This window comes from Monopterus albus, unplaced genomic scaffold (assembly GCF_001952655.1).
Source record: "Monopterus albus unplaced genomic scaffold, M_albus_1.0 scaffold106.1, whole genome shotgun sequence".
Taxonomy (NCBI): domain Eukaryota; kingdom Metazoa; phylum Chordata; class Actinopteri; order Synbranchiformes; family Synbranchidae; genus Monopterus; species Monopterus albus.
In genome coordinates this window covers 486053-508783 of record NW_018127986.1, presented here as the reverse complement: position 1 = coordinate 508783, position 22731 = coordinate 486053, and the positions used below count along the sequence as shown (strand labels likewise).

Below are 22731 nucleotides of genomic sequence, written 5' to 3'. Positions count from 1 at the left end.
CGCCAGAGAACAGCCAGTAAATCACACGGAGACGTATGGAATAATCACATTATAATTATATCCACAACTAACTGTTTACAATCAATCACATCAGACTGTCAATGAAACAAACTACTGTAATTAAAACACAGTTGAGTGTTTAATAAACATTACAGCTACTTCTATCAGTCTCTCAGCTTTAAGGGGAAAAATAAATTAATCACTGAATTAATTTTACCTGTTTATGATAAAATAACCCACACTAATTCTCACCCTGCTAGGAAATATTCATATGAAGATGCAGGTTACATTTCGCTCACGAGCAGGAAGGAGTATGACTGGATAGAGTCCAGTGCCAGGACGTAGAACAAGCCAAATAATCTGTTCACGTGCCACGTATGAGAATCTCAACAGCAGTAATATCATACACATGCATTAGGCAGCACCAAATTGTTACTGAAGGAGGATAATGGATGCACTATACAGTGGTTGTACTTTTATTCTCGTTATGATACATTCCTGAAGCACTGCCTAAACTTTCTGGAGTAGAAATAAAACTGAAGAGAGCGATGTGCTGTTTGCATAATTACACCACTCAGATTTGCTGCTCATGCATCACAGCCATGACTAAAAGCTAACAAAAATAAAAACACACCAGTGTACAATGACTGCTATATCACTGTCACTGAGGCACTGTGGGTAAAGACAGTTATTACCTACAGATAACATACCTCTCTGTAGGTTTTCAAAACACCAGGGATTTCATAGTACACAGTAACTGTCCCAGAGTCTCTTGCTACAGCTGCACCACTTTTAGAGTCCACCTGAAGAACACCATTAGCTGAGGAGCTCCAAGCACCACGAGCACCTGCAGAGAAGGGAATATAAAGTCCAATTTCAAAACAACGTGTGTGCTGTGCCAAGCGCTCAAACCGCTTACAATATAAAACGTACAACAAGAGAGCTCTCAGCCGAGAGAGTAAACTGGAGATGAACAGGTAGCTTATTCTTATAAGGGGGCAAAAAAACACAGCAAGAAAGATGCTTCTACTGTTATTTGATCACAAAGAACGAAATACAATAAAAAAAAAAAGACTGGGTTTACACAAGAGCAGACGACACATAACTGGTCTGTAATCATTACTGTCAAATCAAAATTTAACATTCTATTTTTTATTCTTCCTTCTGTTCTAAATAGTTATTTTCTGATTACTTCACACAGTACAGTAGGTCTGTTGCTTAAATAATGTAGACCTCTCACCATCTGGGCTTGTTATCTGGGCAGAGAAGCAAACAACATCTCCCACCACCAGTATGTGGGTGTCAGGTGGGTTAATAGCATGCTCGACAGGAAGCGCGATGTAGTCCGCCACACCCGTGTTTTCACTGTCCCACACTGCAAGAAGGGTAAGGCCTACACTGACCGTCCTCACCGTCAGGGTGTGGTTACCAGGCCCAACCCCCACCTGCACCAGGTCATCTCTGCAGGACAGAACAGCAGCACAGGTTTTGTTATGAAAAAATTATCACTGAATAATAATTATTATAGCTAGTAAGTGCAACAAAGACAAAACGCTAGAATTTGAACTTTTGTTAACCAATATATTGACCTATGTACCGTCTGCCTTTTGCTTTATCATTTCATTTTGAGTTTCTGGTGCTCTCACCAGTTACCAGTAAATCCCAGTTGGCTACACTAACCAGTGGTCTTAGAGCTGAAACTATTAGCCCTTTACTAGTCTGATTTTGATGGGTTTACCTTAAGCTGTCTGTCAGCACCTGGAGGACAAGGTAATAGAATCAATTTATTGTGCAGACAGATGAGGGAGTCCCTCATTGGGAACGCAGTAATGCGCCTCCTTGCCCAACACTCCCATTAATTTAGCTCACTCACTCAGCTAGAAACGACTCCATCCGAAATGAAGCTGTAGGAACAGCCCAGTAAATTAATGCTGTGAACTCCATATGCAGCCTGTCACTAACCCTGTCATAACCTCGTGATGCCCAGTCTGAATACAGAAAAGCTGAAACTGCAATTAGCTATTGAGAATTGCAGAATATTGTTTTTCAGTACAGTGGATATATCATCCATATATCAATATCAACACTACGTCATTTTTCACTCATGTAATCAATATATGAATTATGTCAGCAAATGACAGCAACCTTGGAAACATAATGAGAAGCATTTAAAAAACACTACATTGTGAGATGACTGACCTGTTTGTGGAAAATATAAGGTGAGAGTTGGAGCTGTGTAGGGCCTCCCCAGTGCTGGCATGAAAATGGACAGTGAAGCTGAGTACTGTGCCCAGGGGGAATGCTTTCGGGCTCTCTCTGGTGTGGGTGTAAAGGACTGGACTGGTACTGAAGCGCACATATGACACAGGCACGACCTGAGAAATGATGGGAAAAATGGTGTCACACTTACCAACTGCTAAGACAATGTCAGCTGTTAGTACTGCTATTAACTAAGAGGCCATACACACAGCCCAGTGACAATTAGTCTGTAGCGGAGGCACAATGCAAGTTGGTCACTGTTTGGTATCAACACATGGCTACCATTTCATTATATACACTGATATTATTTTATTATAAACAAGTTACATTAAAAGTATTTTACAACAAAAAAAGACTCAATTTAAGATAAAAATGACTGTACTGCAGATTTAAGGGCAAAATAGACACATGGATAAACACGTCTTTATTTTTTAAATAATATATTTTTACAAAACTAAAGTGAGAAATAAATAATAAACAACTAGATAAGAATGCCCTCTATATAGAGATGAGCTGGTTGAGCTAAACTACTTCAAAATCTGTTGGAGATCACTGGTAAGTGCACAGTGTACTCAAATCCATTTTGAGCTCCATAATGTAAGTTGTCATATTTTGAGATGTAACAAACTGCTGTCTCATGATTTAGTTTTTATATTAAGATACATAACCAGGAGATGCAAAGGAACCTCCAGAGCTTACTGCTTTTAAAACTCAAATCTGAAACACGTTTCATGCTGCAGCTGTCAAACTGACCTTCACAGAAAGAATGAGAGTTTGATTGACACCAAAGGTCTCTTGCGAAGTGATGAGCAGAGAGGAGATGCCAGTGAGAGAGCCAGAGGAAAGAAAGCCCTTATCATCTACTTGAGCGATGATAACTTGGTCAGGGGAATCCAGCATCCGGTACAAGAGCATACCCACACCATCCCTGTTTGACAAGAACACAATCACATCGAGGGTCTTTGAATGAGGCACATGCTTCTGTTACTTTGCGGAAGGTGTTGGAGAAATCTACATTTGTCTATGGACATTATTTTTTAGAACAGACAAAAAAAACAGTGTGCAGGTGTAAACTCACCTGTTAGTTTGGAGTTGGAGGGCTGAGTTCGGAGCTATCAGTATCTCCCCAGCCTCTACTTCAGGATTAAGCATCTGCAGCTTGTCATAGACCTTCAAAACAAAACGGTGAAACTCCAATTATTGGAGGGCTTTAATTATTCTCTGATGTTTTGGCACATGTCATAGTTTAATGCAATGTGAAGCCGGATACATTCAGCTCAAACTAATCCGCCGTCTTATCGCTTCACAAACTTAACAGCTCAGTAACTTCAACGCTCTACTGCCTTAAATGCCAGGTTTCTGTTATGAAAAAACAACAGGGGGACATGTTCATAATAAGCAAAGTAATCCAGAAAACAGAGTATATAAAAACCTAGTGCTCATGACAAAGACACGCAGCGATTTTCTTTTTCAAGTGCAACTCCACAGGGAGGTAGTAATCACAGTGCAGTACCTGGATCTGGATCTCATCTCGGAGCTCCTGCAGATGCTCTACTAGCTGCCCAGCCCTGGGGTCAGCAACTCTGAGCACCACCTTTAGCCCTGTCCGCCCTCTAGTTCTTCCAGTCACTCTCATGCCAAAGTTGTGCTCTGGGCGGAGCTCCACATTTGCCTGATGGAGACAGGCACCATTATGTGAATGGCAAAAACGGCAGGAGCAACTCAAATAAAAAAAGCAACAGTAATGAAGAATCAGGAACAAGGACAGAGGCTGACAAGGTGGTTTTTTAAATCATACAATAACGCAGGCACAGCATTAAGTCAATTGGGACAGAAGGATCAAAGGGACACTAAAAGCCAAAACAGAAATTGTCCAATGGCAGAAAATACCTGATATCAAATGTAAAAGCAAAAAGCATGAGTGCAGGATACCTCTGAGTGTCTTGATTGAACATCTAGAATGTCTCTTTTGCTGGTGGACCAGTGGAAAGAGAGTCCAGGTAAAGCATTGCCAAAGGAGAAGGGTGTCTGACTATTGGTCACACCCATCACATATACAGGCATCTAAAAAAGGAAACGAGACATCAGGGCCATCGAAGAGGACAGTACCACCCACAGAAAGTAGTGAAATCTTTTCTCTCAGTTATTTGCAACACTACTGTAAGCAGTAACGGAGTCAAACTGGTTCACACTGTAAATCTTCCAAAAGAATCATACCTGTGCTCCTGTCTTCATTCTTGTAATAGGTGCTCTGATTCGAATGGCAGTCAAAAGCACAACTTCAACCTCTACTTGATCCTGAAAGGACAAAAAAAAAAAAAAAGAGAATAAGCTTCTCATCTGAAAAATCTCAGTGAGTGAAACACAAATCTATCTATATGATACTCACCTGAGATACGACGACTAGCTTCCCAGTTTCTGCATCAACAGCTTGGACCAGCCCAGTCACTGTGACATTACCAATGGCAATACCCCTGACATGGCCCATGCCGTTAACGGAAGCGATCTCCTCATTGGAAATAGAGAAAAGGATATTGGACTGCGGCTGTGGGCCACCTTCAGATGTGATCGGAAAATGACTACCAACATGATTTGAGGCAAATGAAAGGCAAACTGGATATTTAAACCAGGAGTAATTAGGCTAGCATCATCTTCCAGAGGAGTCCTAGCAGCTGGCTATTTTGGAAGATACACTGAGGACCAGATAAACTCTTCTGGCAAGATGAACAGAGGCCAGCTGTTTCCAGACATAGTCAATAACAAATGTACCTGCATCATTGCTCCAATTAGCAGAGTCATCTTCCTTGGGATGAGTCTGAATGGTGGAAAAACCTAGAAGTGGGGCGGGAAAAGTACAGCATGTACAACATATGCAAGAGTCAAAATCTGCAGTGATATTACTAAAATGCACTCAAAATTACCTCAATTTGCTGAGGTGGGGATGTAATTTTTCTCCCATTTTTGTCCACAACAGCAGCTGACAGGGTAGTCTGACCAATAGAAATACCTTTAACCAGGAAAACAGCTGTATCATTTTCTGCCAACTCTGCTAAAAGTCTGCAAAAAAAAAAAAAAAAAAAAAAAAGACAAATTTACTTAATAAAGCCCTGTAAGTTCTTACACCTTAACCTAATCTACTAATTTGACATGATTTACTTCAGTGAGACTATTTCAGAAGCTGCCTTGAGTTTTAGATTCATAAAATGGAAATAGCTGGTTGGGAAGGGCTTCTTGTTATCATCCAAGACTCTGACGTAGGCTCTCACAGATTTGCCGATCTCCACCTGTAAAAGAGATGAATGACATCCATCATTAGGGAAGTAATCACTTTGGTTCACAGGCAGGGGAAACCTAATGATACTAATTCAAGACTGGCTGGCTTTCATGAAAATTGTGAAGGAAAGTGCTAGAACAGGACAGCCACATTTAGTACTTAGATGTCATTAAAGAATTTCAAGAATGAGTGGCACTGATAAAAGGGATCATCTAGTCACGCAGTACCTAGACCCTTGAAAATGAGGGATTATAAGGCTGGAAACTGACCTTGTCAACTACCCTCACATAAACCTCCAGGATGTCAGAAACATGCACTGTGGCTTTGGCAGGTGCTGGAAATGCCAGACAAAGGTCATGAACCATCACCTTCACCACTCCTGGGTGGATGGGAGAAACCTGCACGAGCAAAGCAAAGTCATTTTTCATTAGCAAAATTGCAGTTCCCTGTATTCAATGGAGCAGTTTTGCGAATGTACACTCATTCATTATCCAGCCAAAGAAAACAATCATAAAATTCTCTTGAAAATTATACATGTTAAATATCACAGCTGTATATTTCCCAGAGGTCATCTCTCACAGATCACAGTCCAGATGTCTGTTCTTACCTGAGCTGTTCCATGGGTCTCCTGGAATATAACGTCTGCTATCCCTTTAACACTAGTATTGACAAAAAAGTGCCCTGAACCCTCTTGCAGGGCAAGGTTCGCCTGCAAGACAAAATACAATCAATACCTTGTGATAGTGCTTAAAATAATATGACAACTAATTCCATATTGCTAGGTGATTCAGAAATCTGTTGCAGTTCACAGTCATGTTTTTCTAACCAAGCCGACCTTGCATGTGACATCAGAGGGGACCCCTGACCACACTCGTGCTAAAATCCTCTTACACTGGTTGTTATTTAACCCCCACACGTGTCAAACACTGTTCCTATATCCCACAGTCTTCAGAGAGGGATGCCCACTTAGCAGAGAGGGCAAGGGATACAGCTTTCCACTGTGTCTAGTGCAGTGATTAACATTTGAATTATTCAGTAGTTAGTGTGATTAGAGCAAATTCAGATTTTTTTGCTCTACACTGCTTAAAGACAAAATAAAAGCCTTGAAAGCAGCCAGTGTGCATGTCAGAGCTCATGCCTGTGAGGGTAACGAGACAACCCAGTGATATGTATATGAGAAAACATCACTAACAAGAGCACTCAGGGAGCGCATGTAGCTCCGCCAAGAAACAACATTCGCTCATGCAAATGGATCCCTTGTGTAAAATGAGATCCAGAGTAACACAAACTTCAAACAAAAAATAAATAAATAAATAACTTTTGACAGAGATTATTTTGTTTATTTGCCCCATTTTAAAGATGGACATTTTTTATTTTATTTATGTTATCTTGACCTTATTCAGCCAAAATCTAAGCACTTCTATGGTTGGTCCTCACCAATGTATAATGTGTACAAGTATGCTGATGATCCATCCAGCTGTTTGTCTGTAATCCTGCTAACAAACACACACGAAACCAAAAACATAACCCCCTTGGTGGAGGTAATAAATCTCTATCTTACCCGCACATCTGGGTGATTGTATATGGTGACTGTGTCAGGAGAAACTTTCACATCTTCAACCAACAGAAGCTCCAGAGTGGCTGACACAGGGGTGAAGGAACCATGCTGTCCAGATGAGAGAGAGAGGAATTGAAAGTGAATTAATGCTATGGATAAATATGTACATATTATATAAGCTGTAATATATATAAGTGACATGTCTAGTGCAAAACTGGATCAATAAAAACAGTATTACCTGCACAGCAAACATAAAACACAAATTTGCTCAAATGGGCATTTCCCCAAGTAAAATCTTTATCCAATCAAACTACCTGACAGATTGATCTAGAAGTGACATACAGTATATAATAAGTAAAATATATAATACTTGTATTTAATCAGGCAACTTCATTAAGATCTTTTTCACATGACAGATCTGACTATGAGAACATTATACTGATCCTGTCAGTAATGCCTCATTTCAACTGCTTCTGCTTTTTTTAAGGGGAAGTGAAAATGTTTTTGAAGCGTCCTAGCGGTTGAGATGTCGTTTTCACTTACTGGACTGAGAACTTTGGCTGCTGCTGGATGTGAATCCTGGTAACCCAGAGCTGTCACGGTAATGGCAGCAATGCCTGTCTGATGATGGACAAGAACTGTCTGACGTCCTGCCACCAAAAACAGAAAACACATACATGAATTCAAAATGTAGTCATCAATATATGAAAAAGACAGTGTGTATTTTCCCTGTTTTAACTCACTACTTTCTAAATACAAGCCAAGTAAGTTTAAGCCAAGCCACAATGTTTTACCATGAAGTTTCATCTGTTTGTTGCTATCTGCAAACTGCTGCAGCTCCATAGGCACAGTGGGTTCAATACTGGCCAGTGACACCTTTGTTGATTCCCACAACAAGCTCAGAGAGCTGAAGTTGTCAAACTTCCTTCCTTGTTGATCAAAAGCAGCCAAGTCCAAAATGGGGTGGCGGTAATTTGAAACAGGCACCTAAGAAGCAAACATATGGTAAAATCATTTTCCAAGCATTTTTCCTCGATTATGGAAAAGGCTTCATTAATCATCATTAACCTAAAGCTACTTTTCAATAACTATCCCTAGGAAAGACTTGCTGATCCTTGTTGTAACACACCACATACATACCAATTGTTTGTTCTGCTGTAGCAGCGGGCAGGTCAGGTCCAGCTGTGGGCTGGTATACACCGGGACCAGAGTCAGGCGAGATGGAGGAGCACATACGAACTTGACCACTGCTGGTTCCACAGCAGGATAAGGATTGGTCACACAGGCCTTGTTCCCCACCATCACCTCCAGCACCTGAAGAAGATCATGATGACTCAGCTGAAAGCTAATGACAAAATACTGCAATTGTATTACAGCAAAGATTATTATCCTTCAAACTACAAAACCAGGACTGTCAGCAGATGCATTTATTCTCAAGGTACAAATAAAAAGTTATAGAACCTAAACCTATGGTTCATTAGTTGATGGCATGATCCCACCTGCTCTCCCAAGGCCCTGCATGTTGCTCTAACCCAGTGTTGGTTATAGTTGTGAGATGAGGGGCTCGTCAGTGTGAGGGTCACGCTGGCCTCATCCTCAGCGTTCAAGTTGCAGAAGAACTTTGAGGGTTCTAAAACCCAAGGCCGAGGTCCGCCATCAAACAGCATGTCTTTAGATGAACCCAGAGTCACCACGGCCACAGATGCAGGGTCAATCGCCTGCCAAATTACGTTATTTTATTATGGAAATACAGTGGAACACTTCAGAAAGATTTGCTTTTATGAATGTCAACAGTTCTTCTGGACCAAAATGTAATAACACAGAAGTCTGCAATGGCGTCACTGAGGGGCACCATGACAGCAAAAGAAAGCGATTATGTTTTAAAAAACAAAAGCCTGTAATTATTTATATCAGCTTAATCATTTTAGTGTTTAGAACATACCTTAACACTTAGCTGGGGAAATGTTAAACCAAAATGCACAGCATTACACAGTGAGGTAAAAAAAAAAAACTGGGCTAACCTTTAGCTGCCAGGGCTAAACAAGTGAAGAAACCTCACAAAAATGTCGGCAGTATTTTGAAGAACACTACTCGGTCTCATGATAATACACAGGCCTAATAAGTGGTGCATTAAATGTCAAATGGCATGTTACTGTAATGATTATCTTAGTGTAGTATGATGAAAACCCACATGGTTTAGAAGTAAAAGGTTTCTCTACAGGGGCTTAATTACCTCTTCATAGACTGTCATACTGTAGCATTAAATTCAGTTCTTTACCACATCAGCTGAACTCAGTTTTAGTTTTAAGTGGAGAGTGCATAATTAAAATGCATGGCATAACACTCTCAGATCACATTTCTGCCTCGACTGTAAGGCTGTATATGTGAATTGTGAGACCATGTGTGTAGTGAGTTTATTTCCTTGGAAGACAAAAGCTAATTGGTGACGTGAGATCAGTTCAAAAAATAAGAGCAGGTCACAATGAAGACGTCAGGTAATGCTGAAGATTATTACACCCAGCAGCTACCCCACAGAATTAAAAAAAAAAAAAGTGTGCAGTAGACAAACAAGTGAAAGAAAATTAGGAGTTGGAGAGGAATCCTGGAGAACTTGAGAAATACCAATTCTTTCAAAAAGAAGTCAAAATGATATGGGCTCAAAGCTCATGATGAGCAAGCTCCTTGAAGGAAAGACATGGGACTCACTCTGAGAGGAAGATAGGCAGCAATGGTGATCTTGGCACTGAGGTGAACGTGGCCGTGGGTGTAGCTGACAGTTAGTATGGTGTACCCAGGGGCCAGGGCTTTGGCTCTCACCCCACTGCAGTGGTCCTGGCCTGGAGCCAGCTTCCCTAGAACAGGAGAAAGAGGGTTGGAGAAAGCCAAAGTGTAGGAGGAAATGCAATATGACAATGCACAAATAACTACAATTGTTCTCACAGGCCTACTCATTTATCTTCCTATTTTAAATCGCACTGGAGCAGAGAGGTCTTATTTGTCCCAGCCCACTCTTCTAATTAATAATACAAGATTCTAAAATGAAAAACAGTAGATCTTGCTAACAGAGAAACTTTCAGAGATAAATGTTGTAATGAAATGACAACGTGAAAGCCATAAATTAACAATGCCTCAAACTTAGACTGAACTGTGCCCATACCGTTTGACAAGTACAGTCCCATTGCATTTATTTGGACAGCAGACTAATACAGACTCACCTCTGTCCATTTCTGTATGTATCATTTTTTTAATTTTTCATACCATAATGTGAAACTGCAATTGAAAAGGTTAGGGACTGAAAAAAAAAAAAACTAATATTAAAGTCTGTATTACTCATTACTGTAACTGACAATGAACACAAGGGGTGTCCCTCTCACAAGAGACGAACAAGAATCACCTTTCATCGGTCAAGAGCTGTAATCAGTCACTGAGAAAGTAATCAATGAGTGAGCCCTGTGATTGAGCACCCTTTGGTTAATGCAATTCACAGAACACTTTCCCATGGACCCCACAGTATCTGACAACAGACCAGCTTCAGCTCTCTGTGCATGTTGTGGGAAGCCGACACCCACGAACATTTGTTTCATTACAGTCTGGCCCAGTCAGCTCTCCCAGACTCACCATCTAGCAGTTGGAAGACACCATGGTTCTCCTCCTCAACCTGCAGGTCAAAGTGGGAGCAGTCACTCAACATGACCCGCTCTTTCTCCACCTCCTCCAGGAGGCCGAAAATCCTTAGAGGCAGATCCAGAACCAGGCCCACCCTGGTTTCTACTGGGCACGGAGCAAAGTCCATGGCCACAGGCTCAACCACGTACACCTGAGAAAAAACAGGATCAAAGAGGCATTAGAGAGCATTACACTGAGGGCTGGGAATGGCTGTAAATGAGGAGATTTAATCTGTGAGCTTGGAATGTAGGTGAGGTAGAAACAGTAGAGTTGTTTTTGGCGGCCTGTTTTAATTTTAGTTTCAGTCTAGTCTTTGTGTCAAGCTGTCATTTTAGTTTTTATTAGTTTTAGTCATGTTCATACTCTTTTTAGTCTAGTCTAGTTTTAGTCGACGAAAACTGATGACATTTAGTCTAGTTTTAGTCGACGAAAACTGATGACATTTAGTCTAGTTTTAGTCAATGAAAATTTGTCTCTTTTTAGTAATGCAATTCTATTTAACCCAGTCAATATAGTAAAGTACCTAGTAGTATAGAGGAAACAAAGTTTCTTTGAGCCAAACCCATTTCAAACAAGGTTATCTTATTATATTATTGTTACCTTATAGACTCAAGAATACATCCAGTACACATTTTGTATGACTTTGTGGCCACATTTCTCCCCATCTTTTCCCACAACACAGTTTTGTTTTCCACTTCTATGTAATGAAAGTTTTCCCAAATGTCGTTTCTTCTTTTTCTCCCAATGACGAACCCCGGCTGGCCGGCCATCGGTCCCTTTCTGTGTCAGACTTAACTTTGTCGTCTTCTAAAAACTGTAATGCTGCGAGTTTGGCTTAAGGAAGTGACGTTGCCTGCGTCTGCGCAGTGTGGCTTGATGCGGCCCCTGAAGCGAGACACAGGAAACAGAAATACTGCAAAATAATAACGCGACTGAACGAGACGAAATAACATTTCATTTCGTTTTGGTCAACGAAAATGAAGAGACATTTTGGCATAGTTTATATTTTGTGAACCACATTTAGTCTCGGTGTTTTCCGTCAACAATATTGCATTATATATTTAGTTATAGTCATCGTCACACGACCAGCATTTTCGTTGCGTCTCGTCTCGTTTTCGTCAGGCGATAAAGGTTCGTTGATGACAATATTTAGTCATAATTTTGTTTGACGAAAGCAACTATACTGCACAGACATATTAAATATAATTGTCACCATTTCATGTTTTTATGATTGACAATACTACACTTGATAATATTTTTGTTTTACATAACACTTTGCTTTCAGTTCTTTGCTATGACCTCCTCAAGTATATGAATCACGTCCCTTCCTTAGGACAAATTACAACCTTCAGTAAAAATTAAGTTGGAAGAACCAGGACAAACTCACTTATTTCTATTTTTTCAAAAACTGAAAAAACAGAAAGGCTGAAAACTGGATGGCTGTTCAAGCGCTGACATCTGAACATTAAAATTACGTTGGTTTCTAAAAGTTGATAAACATCTACTGCTTTGAAATACTTATGTATAAAGCCCCATGTTGCCAGTCTCTGTAAAATAAAGCGTAAAGGCTTACTCATGATTATTCTGACATAATTAAGCAGTGGCTCCTTTGGGAACAAAAATAATGAGAGGCACCTCAAGTGGTCCCAGTAATCTTGCTCACTAGCATTCGTTGCTGATGAGCAGACAAGACTGGTTTCAGATCTTAACTATTTCTCTGTAACACCGGTCGGCTAAAACACAGCAAATTTGCTTTTTCAGGACTGCGTGGGTGTCATTTGATCAGATTTTACTGACAGTGTCCTAGCAACCCAACAACTGTCATCAAGTTTTGAATCCAATATTGCTAAATGCTGTCTGGTGCATAAGACATTTTCCAAAAGGGACCCCGCAGCACATACAGAAACCCTGCATGTAAAATAACCAAAACACTTTTAACATAGGCACGACTGTGTGTTAAAGTGGGACAGAGCCCCATTGTTTACAGTAAGAGGCCAAATGTTGGCTCTCAGGTTCTGAAGAAACAAGGTCCACTGTACCTAATGAAAGCTTGAATTTCCATAACGTGTATGTTAAGTCCTAGTGTAAACAGCACACTAAAGTCTTAATCTTCTTGCATGCCTTCATGCACGTTATTAAACTGTTAAAATGATTAAAACAAAGTCACCATATTAATATGTAATGTGTGTAATGTGATGGTTTTCCACGTCAACTTACCTTCATTTGGCCAAAGTGTAGCGGGTTGCGTAGGTCATGAGCATAAACTACACTGATGCCGATGTCACTGACTGTTGTCATCACTCCTTTCACCGTCACCGTGGCAACAGCTGTATTGGAGGAAGACCAGCTAAAATTGCCGCTCCCTCCTGTCGCCTGTCACAAGCAGCAGAGAAGAGTCATCATGAGCACCAAAGTGACACCTCTGAACTTGCATTTACACTCAGCGGTTAAATAGTTAACACCTTGCCTTCATAATCTGATGGCAAAAATAGATTGAGTAGAAAATTGTGGAGAAGTGTAATTGTAATTGTAATTGCATGGAAGACTGTGTTGATCAAGTTGGTGCAGCAAAATATGCAAGTAAATTTGATTTACTGAAAGTGTTCTGGCAGGTACCATTAACCCCAAAGCACAAGAAATATCTGCTGTCCTAACACCATCTGGTCCGTTTTCTTACACTGTCACGGGTTTAGGGTTACGTAATGCACCTGCTACCATTCTACAATTTATGAATATGGTAGTGGTGTTGAGGGATGGGCAATATATCTGGAGGATGTGGTGATTTATAGTAACACCTGGAAGGACCGTGCAAGTCCTAACTGTGCTTTGTTTAAACAATTAGCAAATCTGACAGTCAAAATAGGAGTTTGCAAAAACTACTGTGGCAATATTTTGGTAAGGCTGTGGGTCAAGATCATGTGCAGCCTGTTTGTGCCAAGGTTTCCACCATCGGTGTTTCCTGTTCCTTATACAAAAAGGAACTAGTGAGGTTTTTGGATCTGGTTAACTATTACAATTGTTTTTCCTGGAATTGCTCCACTGTTGCAGCTCCTCTTAATTTTGCTTAAGGTAAAATCAAAGTTTATTTGGTTTGTCTCACGTCAGCAAGCACTTGCCAACATCAAAGCGCTGTTGTGTTCTACTCCAGTTTTGTTAGCTCCTCAATTAGGCAAACCTTTCAGGCTTCATGTGGATGCAAGTCATACTGGAGCAGATGCTTTATTACGTCAAGCTGACCGACAAGGTACTGATTGTTTTGTGAGCTTCTAAGTTAAACTCTTATCAGCTGAACTACTCAGTGACAGAAAGACAGGCACTGGCCTATTTATCTAGACTCTGGGTGACCAATCTCTGTATAAACTTACCATACCGACCCACTCACAGAATCCCACCCATAACCCATTTGTGCAGCCTTACCACTTGAACATCCATCACATTAAGGGCAAAGACAACATAATGGTAGATGCTTTGTAAGGTTAACGACCTTATTAATGAAAACATCTTTCCCTGTTTTCTGCAGTCCGTTTCTCCTCCTCTTAAACTGCTCCCATGAGCCAAGGTTGCTGAGCCAAGAGATGCCCGTCTCTATAACCAGGATGCAGACGTTGTGCAAAGGTGTGTTTGGGGATCATTTGTATTCAACTTTAAAATGACTGATGTAGTTTATTCTAGTTAAAATGTATATTGTTATTAAGTTCCAGGGTAGGAATCCTGTCTTACGGAGTGGAGGTGGGGTGCCGGCCTCAAGGCCACCCGTCTTGTTTTTTTTTGTTTTTTTTTGGTGTTAGCTCTTTTTCTTTCAGGAAGTCAGAGGGAGGAGCTTAGTCCTATCAGAGATGCAGTGCACCCAAGCAAGTTGGAATCAGAATGTAATAAATTAGACCTCCTCCTCTAGCTTACCTGTTTGTTCTTTTCCTTCACATCCATGCACTCACGCACTACATACTATTCATCCAAACAATGCATAGTGTGCATGAATGATCTGTTCAAGGTATGTTCTTGTGTATGTTTTATCGACTGTTTGCACTGCTCCAGAACTGTGTGTAGCTTCCCTCCTTTGTAACATACGGCTGAGCCAGGTCATGACAGCTAAAGCTGCTGTCTCCTGCAGGAGGTCACATATGCCTGACATTTCTGCGCTATGAGATTCAAAGCCATTCATATGCACCAGGTTTCTCATACATTCTCCAAAGGAATAATTACCTTTATTGTGTACTGATAAGCTCCAACCTTGGGCTGCCATGGAAATGTAAGAATACTAGGACTAAGGACTATAGGATTATAGATTTCCACATCCTGTTCATTGTGGACCGGGTTGGCGAGTGCATGAACCCTTCCACTCTGAAACACAACAGAGGCAACAAGAAATGATTAAGCTCTTTCTACTGAATGGGAGGAAAAGGGCAGAAGGTTATTGTAATATTGTTGCTCTAAATGAAATACAAATTGATGGGTCAAAGGCACAATTGAACTCACTTCATCCACAACAGCTGTTAGGGTAGCATCAATGAGAGTTAGGCCTTCTTTGAGTGCTTTGACACGGTGATAGGAGCCATTCAGAGAAGACTCCAGGACCTCAAAGTACTCCGCTGTGAAACCAGTGCCAATACGAACATTCTGCAAAATTAAAATAAACCACATGCAGATTTTCAAACATATTTGTTATCACCAAAGACAGAGGCCTTGTTTCAAACCTTTGCAAACTCTAAGGTAATTTTTTCATGTACGTCTTCATACATAACTGGGAATTTTTTTCATTAATGATTTGAAATACTGGCCAATAAAACTCTTGACAGTGTAGAAAAGCCCAGTGTGCACTAAATCATTCTCCTCTCATGTCTCTCAGATGTGTCCAGATTAAAGATCTTTCTTTAGGAAAATCCTAATCCTCCAAATGGTTGAACAACACTGCCCAACAACAGCTGCACCACACTATTAATGAAACAAGGTGTGTGTCCAGGCACATTCTCTAATATTCACACAGATATACAATTAAAATGGTAATTTATTTTTTATACTGAGGCACACTTACATCAGAGAGATAGATTTTCTTGCCAGATTTATCAAATACTTCAATGAGGATATCATACACTCTGCCTGTTTCAAGAACCCAGCTGTCTCCTGGATAAATTTTAAAACCTGAACAAATAAATGAGAAAACAGAGGTTAGCTAAATATGTAAAGTACTGACACTATAAAACACTTATGTTTGATTAGGTTTTCAATGGTAAGAACAAGAAACAGACCTAGGTAGCCTGGTTCAACCACATACAGTGTGCTGTTGGGCAGGCGAGACACTCCTTGCATTCGAAGGCCTAAACAGTTGCTACTAAGGAAATTAATTCAGGTACATTCATTGACGGTGACAGCTCTACACTTACTTGCTAATCTGTGCCAAATGCACAAAGCCACTTCTAGTATTTTAGTCAGACTCTGCTCATAAATAAAAAAAAGACTTTTTCACAAGATTGTATATTATCAGCTGAAGATGTCAAGGCAAAGAACCTTAACCCATATAATCACTACTCAGTGCAAATATGACTTGTCAGAAGGATACTCTTATGATCCAGCACCACATTGATGTGTCCCAGTTGAACTGCTGTAACTGTGGAGGTGCTTTGGTGCAGACTGGCCACAGCAACATCTGGATTTCCATTAGGGCCAACTATACTGTTCTGAAGGTGCAGTTCATACTGATCACAAGGCATAGACAGCTCTGTGCAAACAACACAAAACAAGGCATAGACAGCTCTGTGCAAACACAACCCAATCCAGGTTAATAGCTGACAGGTCAACTCTAGACAGAGTCATCTGATCACAGTGAGCGACATCAGTGACTCAACCAGCATTTTTACTTCATACATGTGAGATTGTGGAATTCAGCTTTGGAAACAAAGTAACAGCTAAACTCATCAATTTTATTCTTCACTCAACTGTTGTACCTGTGATTGTGCCCTGCCTTATTTTCAGGACTTTGTATCGGATGGAAGTTCCCGCCAGCAAGTAGACATCATGTGCAGGACTCAGCAGGATGTTCTCTAAAATCAGCAGCCTCACCTCTGCTGCACCCACATCCTGTGGTGGCATCAGATGCCATGGTTACAGAACAACAGAGCTTCAGATTCCCGCCTTCACAAACCAGAATAAACTAGGTGCAATGTGCAAAAGGATATAAATCAAGCCAATACATTTAAACTACATGCAACTATAGGTTATTTTAAAATGTCTTAAATATATTATTATTACTTAAAATAAATTCTCTGTTGGCCACCAACTTGTTTGAATAGTTACTCAAACAAAAGACTGATGACAAAAAATGTGGGCTCCAGATTCTTTGCAAAGACAGAAATACAACTGACAGTACTACTGTGAAATCATAAACGGCATAAGGCCGTTAGAAAACTTGTTTTACACATCTGGTTCAACTTTGAACTACATCAAATAAGACTTTTTCTCAGCCAAAAAAACAAACGCATCTTCTGACCACTTAACATCTTACCTTGTATAAGGCCTCTTGTATTTTGGCCTTTAACTTGGCATGTCCTGTTTTCAATCCTGACACCAAAATAATATCACCCTGCTTGCCAACACGCTCCATTTCAGATATGTATCCAGGGGGTGTGTATGTGGATTCAGAGAATTTAAGTACCCTTGAGGAGAAAATAAAATAAAATAAAAAAACACACACACTTTTGACACACAACTCATTATGTACCCATGCATCTGACCTCAAGAATGACTTTTTCAGAAGAAGAGGGAACAATTAGTAAAACAGAAATATCACGCTGCTTTGGCAAAACAACGGGATCACAATGGTTTTATGGTTGGGGTAGCGGCGTGATGTCCACTGATAAACTTGTCTACTTTTTGTCTGCTTTTTTTTTTAACAGATCTGACTGCTCAGTAATTCTGAGCAAAGTATTAACACAGGGAAGCTTACCGTAATGAATTATAAGAATCAGAGAACCCATTCACATCTACATCTTTCACTAAGGTCCAGTCAAATACTAGACCGGCAAGTGTGCTGAAGGTGTTTCCTGTGATATAAAGAAAAGACGGGGGTTAGTCCTGCTATTTTCTTAAGCCAGAAACCTTAAACAAGTCTAAATATGGGTACGTGCGACTTGGTGGGGAACAGAGAACATTTGCATAGACTGTTCAACTTGGGTTATAAGGCTGAGGTCTCTACTGTGTGATTGGGTGTGTAATGGATGCCAAATACAATTGTCTGAAAGCTTGTGGCAGTCAAATTATCTTAAACAAAAGCAATAGGCCTTTTATTACAGGATGCAAGCCATCTTTTTGCAATCTACTCTGATGAATCTAAAATGTACTTTTAGGCCAAAGCAAAGAAAAACAAAATGCCAGACCCTGGAGCCATCATCAGAAAGAATCAGGCTGTAGCTACAGCTCATTAAACTAAGTGTGTCTGCCCTAAATGGAACCAGTCGAACAGAACAAACACAACCACCTCACAGTAGCAGCCCGAGGAAAGACAAACGCTGCCTAGAGCCAGCTCAGTCATTACTCTGGAAAGTCTGTAGAGCAGCAGATACACAATACAGTGTTGGCTCCTCACATGGAGGAAAAAAATACGTTGGTTATTTTTAATAGTCTTAAGGGGATAACTCATTATTAATAACACCAGCAGCCTACAATGAGATTAACGTTATCATATACGTATAAAACACCTTCAGAGTCCAGTGCATGAATTTTGAGAGCCAGTGGAGAGTCCTCAAGATGCAACTCTCTGGTAGTGGACACTATCTGGATCTCACTGATGATGTCGACAATAGCGTCACATCGCAGTACCTGTCCTGTGACTGCAATGAAAGAGGGGACAAAACATCACATACTAAACAAATATTGCACAGTACTACAATACTGAACTTTAAACAAATAAGAAAAAGCTCTGAACAAAGAGCACAATATAAAATCTACCTCCTGACTAAACACTTGGCAGAATACTTTGGAGTAGTCAGGTCAAATGTGGTTTTTCTGGTCAGCTAAGCAGCCTGTTGTACATCACATTATGCTCTGGTAAACCTAAAACCATTAGTGAGAAATAACCCTCTTTCAAAGACAGTGACTGTGCTCTGAAGGACACATTTGAGATACTATATGTGGAAGGGCCGGTGTGCCTGATTACAAAAGCTCACCAGTGCCAGTCATCCATGACAGACCAACAGTATTGCCTGTGGCAGACAATAGAGCACTACACAACAGCAAAGAGGAATGAGGAAAATGCTTTGTACAACAGAAGGACAATTTGCATAATCCTGCCCATTAGATCTGCTACTCTGAAGGGACTGGGCATATTTTTACATTCTGCACATTTGATGAATCACCTGCACTTTGAATGGAGACCATTTGAATATCTTATTTCAAGGATTTCATTCTTTTCAGCAGATTTCTTATGACATTCTACCCTGACTTCTTTATACAGAACCTTGTTGCATGGCTTCATCTGCTACTACACTATTTAGAAATTCTTGGTCATGTTTTCTCAGTTATTATTCATGATGGTATCCAGCCCATAAATCTATGTAAAACCAGAAAGATGGTGAAGAATTAAGAATAAATATTAAAGTTAGGCTTATGTGGCACTGCCAGAAATGCTTCAATTTGCAACAACTGAAAGATATCAAGAAAAATTTGTAGAATTATATTTTACATTTTATATATTCTGAACTCTTCACATTACAAAACATTAAAAAAATGTGACATTTAAACAGTTCAGTGAATTTTAAATTACACACAGAGAGCAAGTCCCTGGAGGGGCTGGCAGCTGCAAGATAAACATGTAGCCAGACAAAAATAAAAGGAGGCTGAGGCTCATGTGAAAACAAAGCCAACACCACCGTCTCGTACCTATTAAGAGCTGCTGGCCTGCTTGGGCAAGTTTTTTTATCTAACCTGTGTAATGCATGTGTGGCCCAAGGTGCTCTAAAGCTCCTAACATAACAATTAAACACACATAAACACAGCCCTATTAATACAGTTGCAGCTCATTCTCAGCAAAAAAGACATTAATTTCAAAATAAAACAGTTTCCAGGCAAATTTAACTTTCTCATATTTTTCAGGTGTTTTCAATGCTAAAAAAAAGATTAGTCCACAATATACCCAGCTTTCAGGACATGCTGAAACCCTGCCTTCCCATGCCTGTGTGGACATTGCCATTATTTGTCGAGTCAGAAAAGCACAATTAAATATTTTCTTTGATCTTTTGGTACAATTGCCAATATACCAGAGATGATGATGATTCAGCAAAATGAAATGCATGCATTCATTTCCTAAATTCTTACATATGAAAAAACCTTGAATGAGCTTCTTGTTCAATAATAAAACATCACTTTATTTACCAACATCTTCAGCCAGAATGATACTGGTCAGTCTGGAGGGCTGGGTGGAGAGCACCTGGAGAACAGCTCTCCTGGAGCATCCCCTGCTGCTCTCTTCATCCAGAGTCTGGATGCTTGTTACTTCTGGTCTGGTGGAAGACCTGGAAAACAATGAGCAGGAAAAAAAAAAGATCATGGAGTGGCCATTAAGTTCTTCCATATAGTGAAATAAATGGTAAAATGGTAAATGGTCTTATATTTATATAGCGTTTCTCCATGCACCGATGCACACTCAAAGAGTTTTACATATTTCACCATTCGCACAGACAAACGCTCATACACTCACACGTCGTGTCATCACCAGGAGCAACTAGGGGTTCAGTGTCTTGCTCAAAGACACTTTGACATGTAGACTTGAGAAGCCGGGGATCAAACCGCCAACCCTCGGGTTAGGGAACAACCTGCTCTACGTCCTGAGGCACAGCTGCCCAGAAGACTGATGTAACAGACTCTTCTGTTTCTATTACCTGTTTAGATGTAGACAACTACAAACATTGCACTTCATTTTTACATTGTCCTGTACCCTGGAGCACTTTATTTTGAGATGTGTTTGAGTGAGACAAAGTCATAAAATGTAAAATTTATTAAATATGATGTTTGAGTTTTATTACAGTTTTATTTTTCATTTTCAGAAAGTTACAAAAATGTCTGTGTACGCTGTCAGTCGCAGTTCTTATCAGTTCTTATAGAGAACATAAAGGTACATCACGTCACATTGAATGCTGGGATGAGGGCGCCACTTTTGGAAGCACGTGCTGTATTTACCTGTATACATTCTTGTTTTGGTTTGGTAAAAATAGGTTTCAATCAATTAGATCTCGCTTTACTGACACCACATCCTGTCCTGTTTGCACCTGATTGATCAGAGAATGTGTAAAATGTAATACTTTCAATAATGCACCTTTAACCTGTTTTTTTTTTTCCTGCAAAGTAAGAGCACCTGCATCCCAAGCCATGTGGCCTGACATCCCCAACGTAACACGACACTGTCAGACGTCATGTTTCACGGTTTCCTACTCACCATCTGTAGCAACCTTCAGTTATTTCCAAGGTGAAGTTAATTCTTGTACTTCTAGCAAGAGGCAACAACACCTTGGGGATATTTAGTCTCGAGGCACCGCTGACTTGAGTAACATGTACTGATAACAGTAATAGCAACACTGATAATTTTAACGGAATCATTTCCGCGTCGTGATACTGTGGAGAGTTTTTGGCAACGAAACTACGGTTTACAGAATGAATGAATGAAGGCTAAGTTCCTATAACGCCTCTAGCTATATTTCCTCCGTCCCGTTAACTTGGCTAACATTTGTGCCGTAACCTTAGTTTTGGAGTTGTGGCTTTGAGACAGGCATTTAGCAGAGCAAACATCACCACTGAACCTATTTCAGTCTGTCTTCCTGCTCCGTTTCATGCAGGTTTCAAGTAGTTAACGGAGTGAAGCCACATGATGATAACAGGTACAATGTCCCCTAGTCCCTGTTCAGTTATTAATTTGCCTTGTTAATCCTACAAGATGCTTCAAACACAGCGATTATTAGTTTCAAAGCCCCAGTTTAATATTAACTTAGACAGCTAGCAAGCGATAACATTAGCTTATAATACGCGTGGTCCGTAAACCCCCCCCCGCCATTAGCAATAATTGGACTTGAGTGGTGCAAGTCGGGAGCGATGAAACGTCAGTCACGAGGGTGGGCGACGTACGGATGACGCTCTCTCTTAAAGGTGCAGTTTGTAAAAAAAAAAAAATAATAATAAATAAATAAAATAAAAATAAAAATAAAAATAAAAATAAAAATAAAAATAAAAATAAAAATAAAAATAAAAATAAAAATAAAAATAAAAAAAGGCGCAGTTTGTAGGCGTTGTTTTTGTCAACAACTGAATTGAACTGAATTCCCACTAATCGTGCTTGGTTTGTGGCAATTTAATTAACTGCATTCTTTTTTTTAATTTGTGAATATGAATCACCCGATTAAAAATCATATGAAATGACATGGCTTCCGCATTATCAGTTGTCACTCTTGTTGGACATCATTAACATAAACTAGTAATAGGCTACCTTAATTGTTTAAGTACTAAAAAAAAGTACTCATTATGCAGAATGGCACATTTCTCATTCCTGTATACCATATTATTGTATTGTAATTACTGATGCATCAATGTGAACATCACATTTAATTTTGCAGCTGGTAAAGGGGGAGCTAGTTTTAACTAGCTTATATGCATTTAATTTGAATTATTAATCTGGTTATGAAAAGTAACTAGTAACTAAAGTTATAAAATAAATGTAGTGGAGTAAAAAGTACAATATTTGCCTCTTAAATGTAGTGAAGTCTAAGTATGAAGTAACAGAAAATAAAAATACTCAAGCAAAGTACAGATACATCAAAATTGTACTTAAGTACAGCACTTGAGTAGATGTACTTAGTTACTTTCCACCACTGTTAAACAACAACAAACAGTGCCCATATGTAGGACTGAAACAAGTTCTGGTTGCTGCAGTTATTGGCCAGTGTAAGATCCCTAATGTGCTGTCAGTGCAAGTGAAGGGACAACATTCATAGTCCTC

General features: G+C 39.9%; 1 protein-coding gene across 1 annotated transcript in view; it reads right to left on the bottom strand.

Annotated features, from left to right (window-relative positions):
• The window catches only part of nup210 (nucleoporin 210), a 28003-nt gene extending 6166 nt beyond the window's left edge, over positions 1-21837 (bottom strand). Inside the window, exons 1-34 of the mRNA XM_020610634.1 lie at positions 21181-21837; positions 20121-20260; positions 18449-18580; positions 17698-17794; positions 17257-17407; positions 16700-16832; positions 16315-16473; positions 16004-16072; positions 15790-15896; positions 15234-15374; positions 14961-15098; positions 12975-13130; positions 10710-10908; positions 9798-9943; positions 8591-8809; positions 8232-8405; positions 7886-8078; positions 7635-7741; positions 7095-7199; positions 6141-6242; positions 5803-5931; positions 5416-5543; positions 5181-5316; positions 5030-5091; positions 4649-4829; positions 4477-4557; positions 4192-4323; positions 3773-3931; positions 3338-3429; positions 3013-3187; positions 2200-2375; positions 1241-1461; positions 711-847; positions 253-256 (exon numbers count right to left, since the gene is read on the bottom strand). Coding sequence (XP_020466290.1) covers positions 253-256; positions 711-847; positions 1241-1461; positions 2200-2375; positions 3013-3187; positions 3338-3429; positions 3773-3931; positions 4192-4323; positions 4477-4557; positions 4649-4829; positions 5030-5091; positions 5181-5316; positions 5416-5543; positions 5803-5931; positions 6141-6242; positions 7095-7199; positions 7635-7741; positions 7886-8078; positions 8232-8405; positions 8591-8809; positions 9798-9943; positions 10710-10908; positions 12975-13130; positions 14961-15098; positions 15234-15374; positions 15790-15896; positions 16004-16072; positions 16315-16473; positions 16700-16832; positions 17257-17407; positions 17698-17794; positions 18449-18580; positions 20121-20260; positions 21181-21341 — 4642 coding nt within the window. The 5' untranslated portion in view covers positions 21342-21837. The remainder of the gene's footprint in view (positions 1-252; positions 257-710; positions 848-1240; positions 1462-2199; positions 2376-3012; positions 3188-3337; positions 3430-3772; positions 3932-4191; positions 4324-4476; positions 4558-4648; positions 4830-5029; positions 5092-5180; positions 5317-5415; positions 5544-5802; positions 5932-6140; positions 6243-7094; positions 7200-7634; positions 7742-7885; positions 8079-8231; positions 8406-8590; positions 8810-9797; positions 9944-10709; positions 10909-12974; positions 13131-14960; positions 15099-15233; positions 15375-15789; positions 15897-16003; positions 16073-16314; positions 16474-16699; positions 16833-17256; positions 17408-17697; positions 17795-18448; positions 18581-20120; positions 20261-21180) is intronic.
• Between the last annotated feature and the right edge of the window lie 894 nt (positions 21838-22731).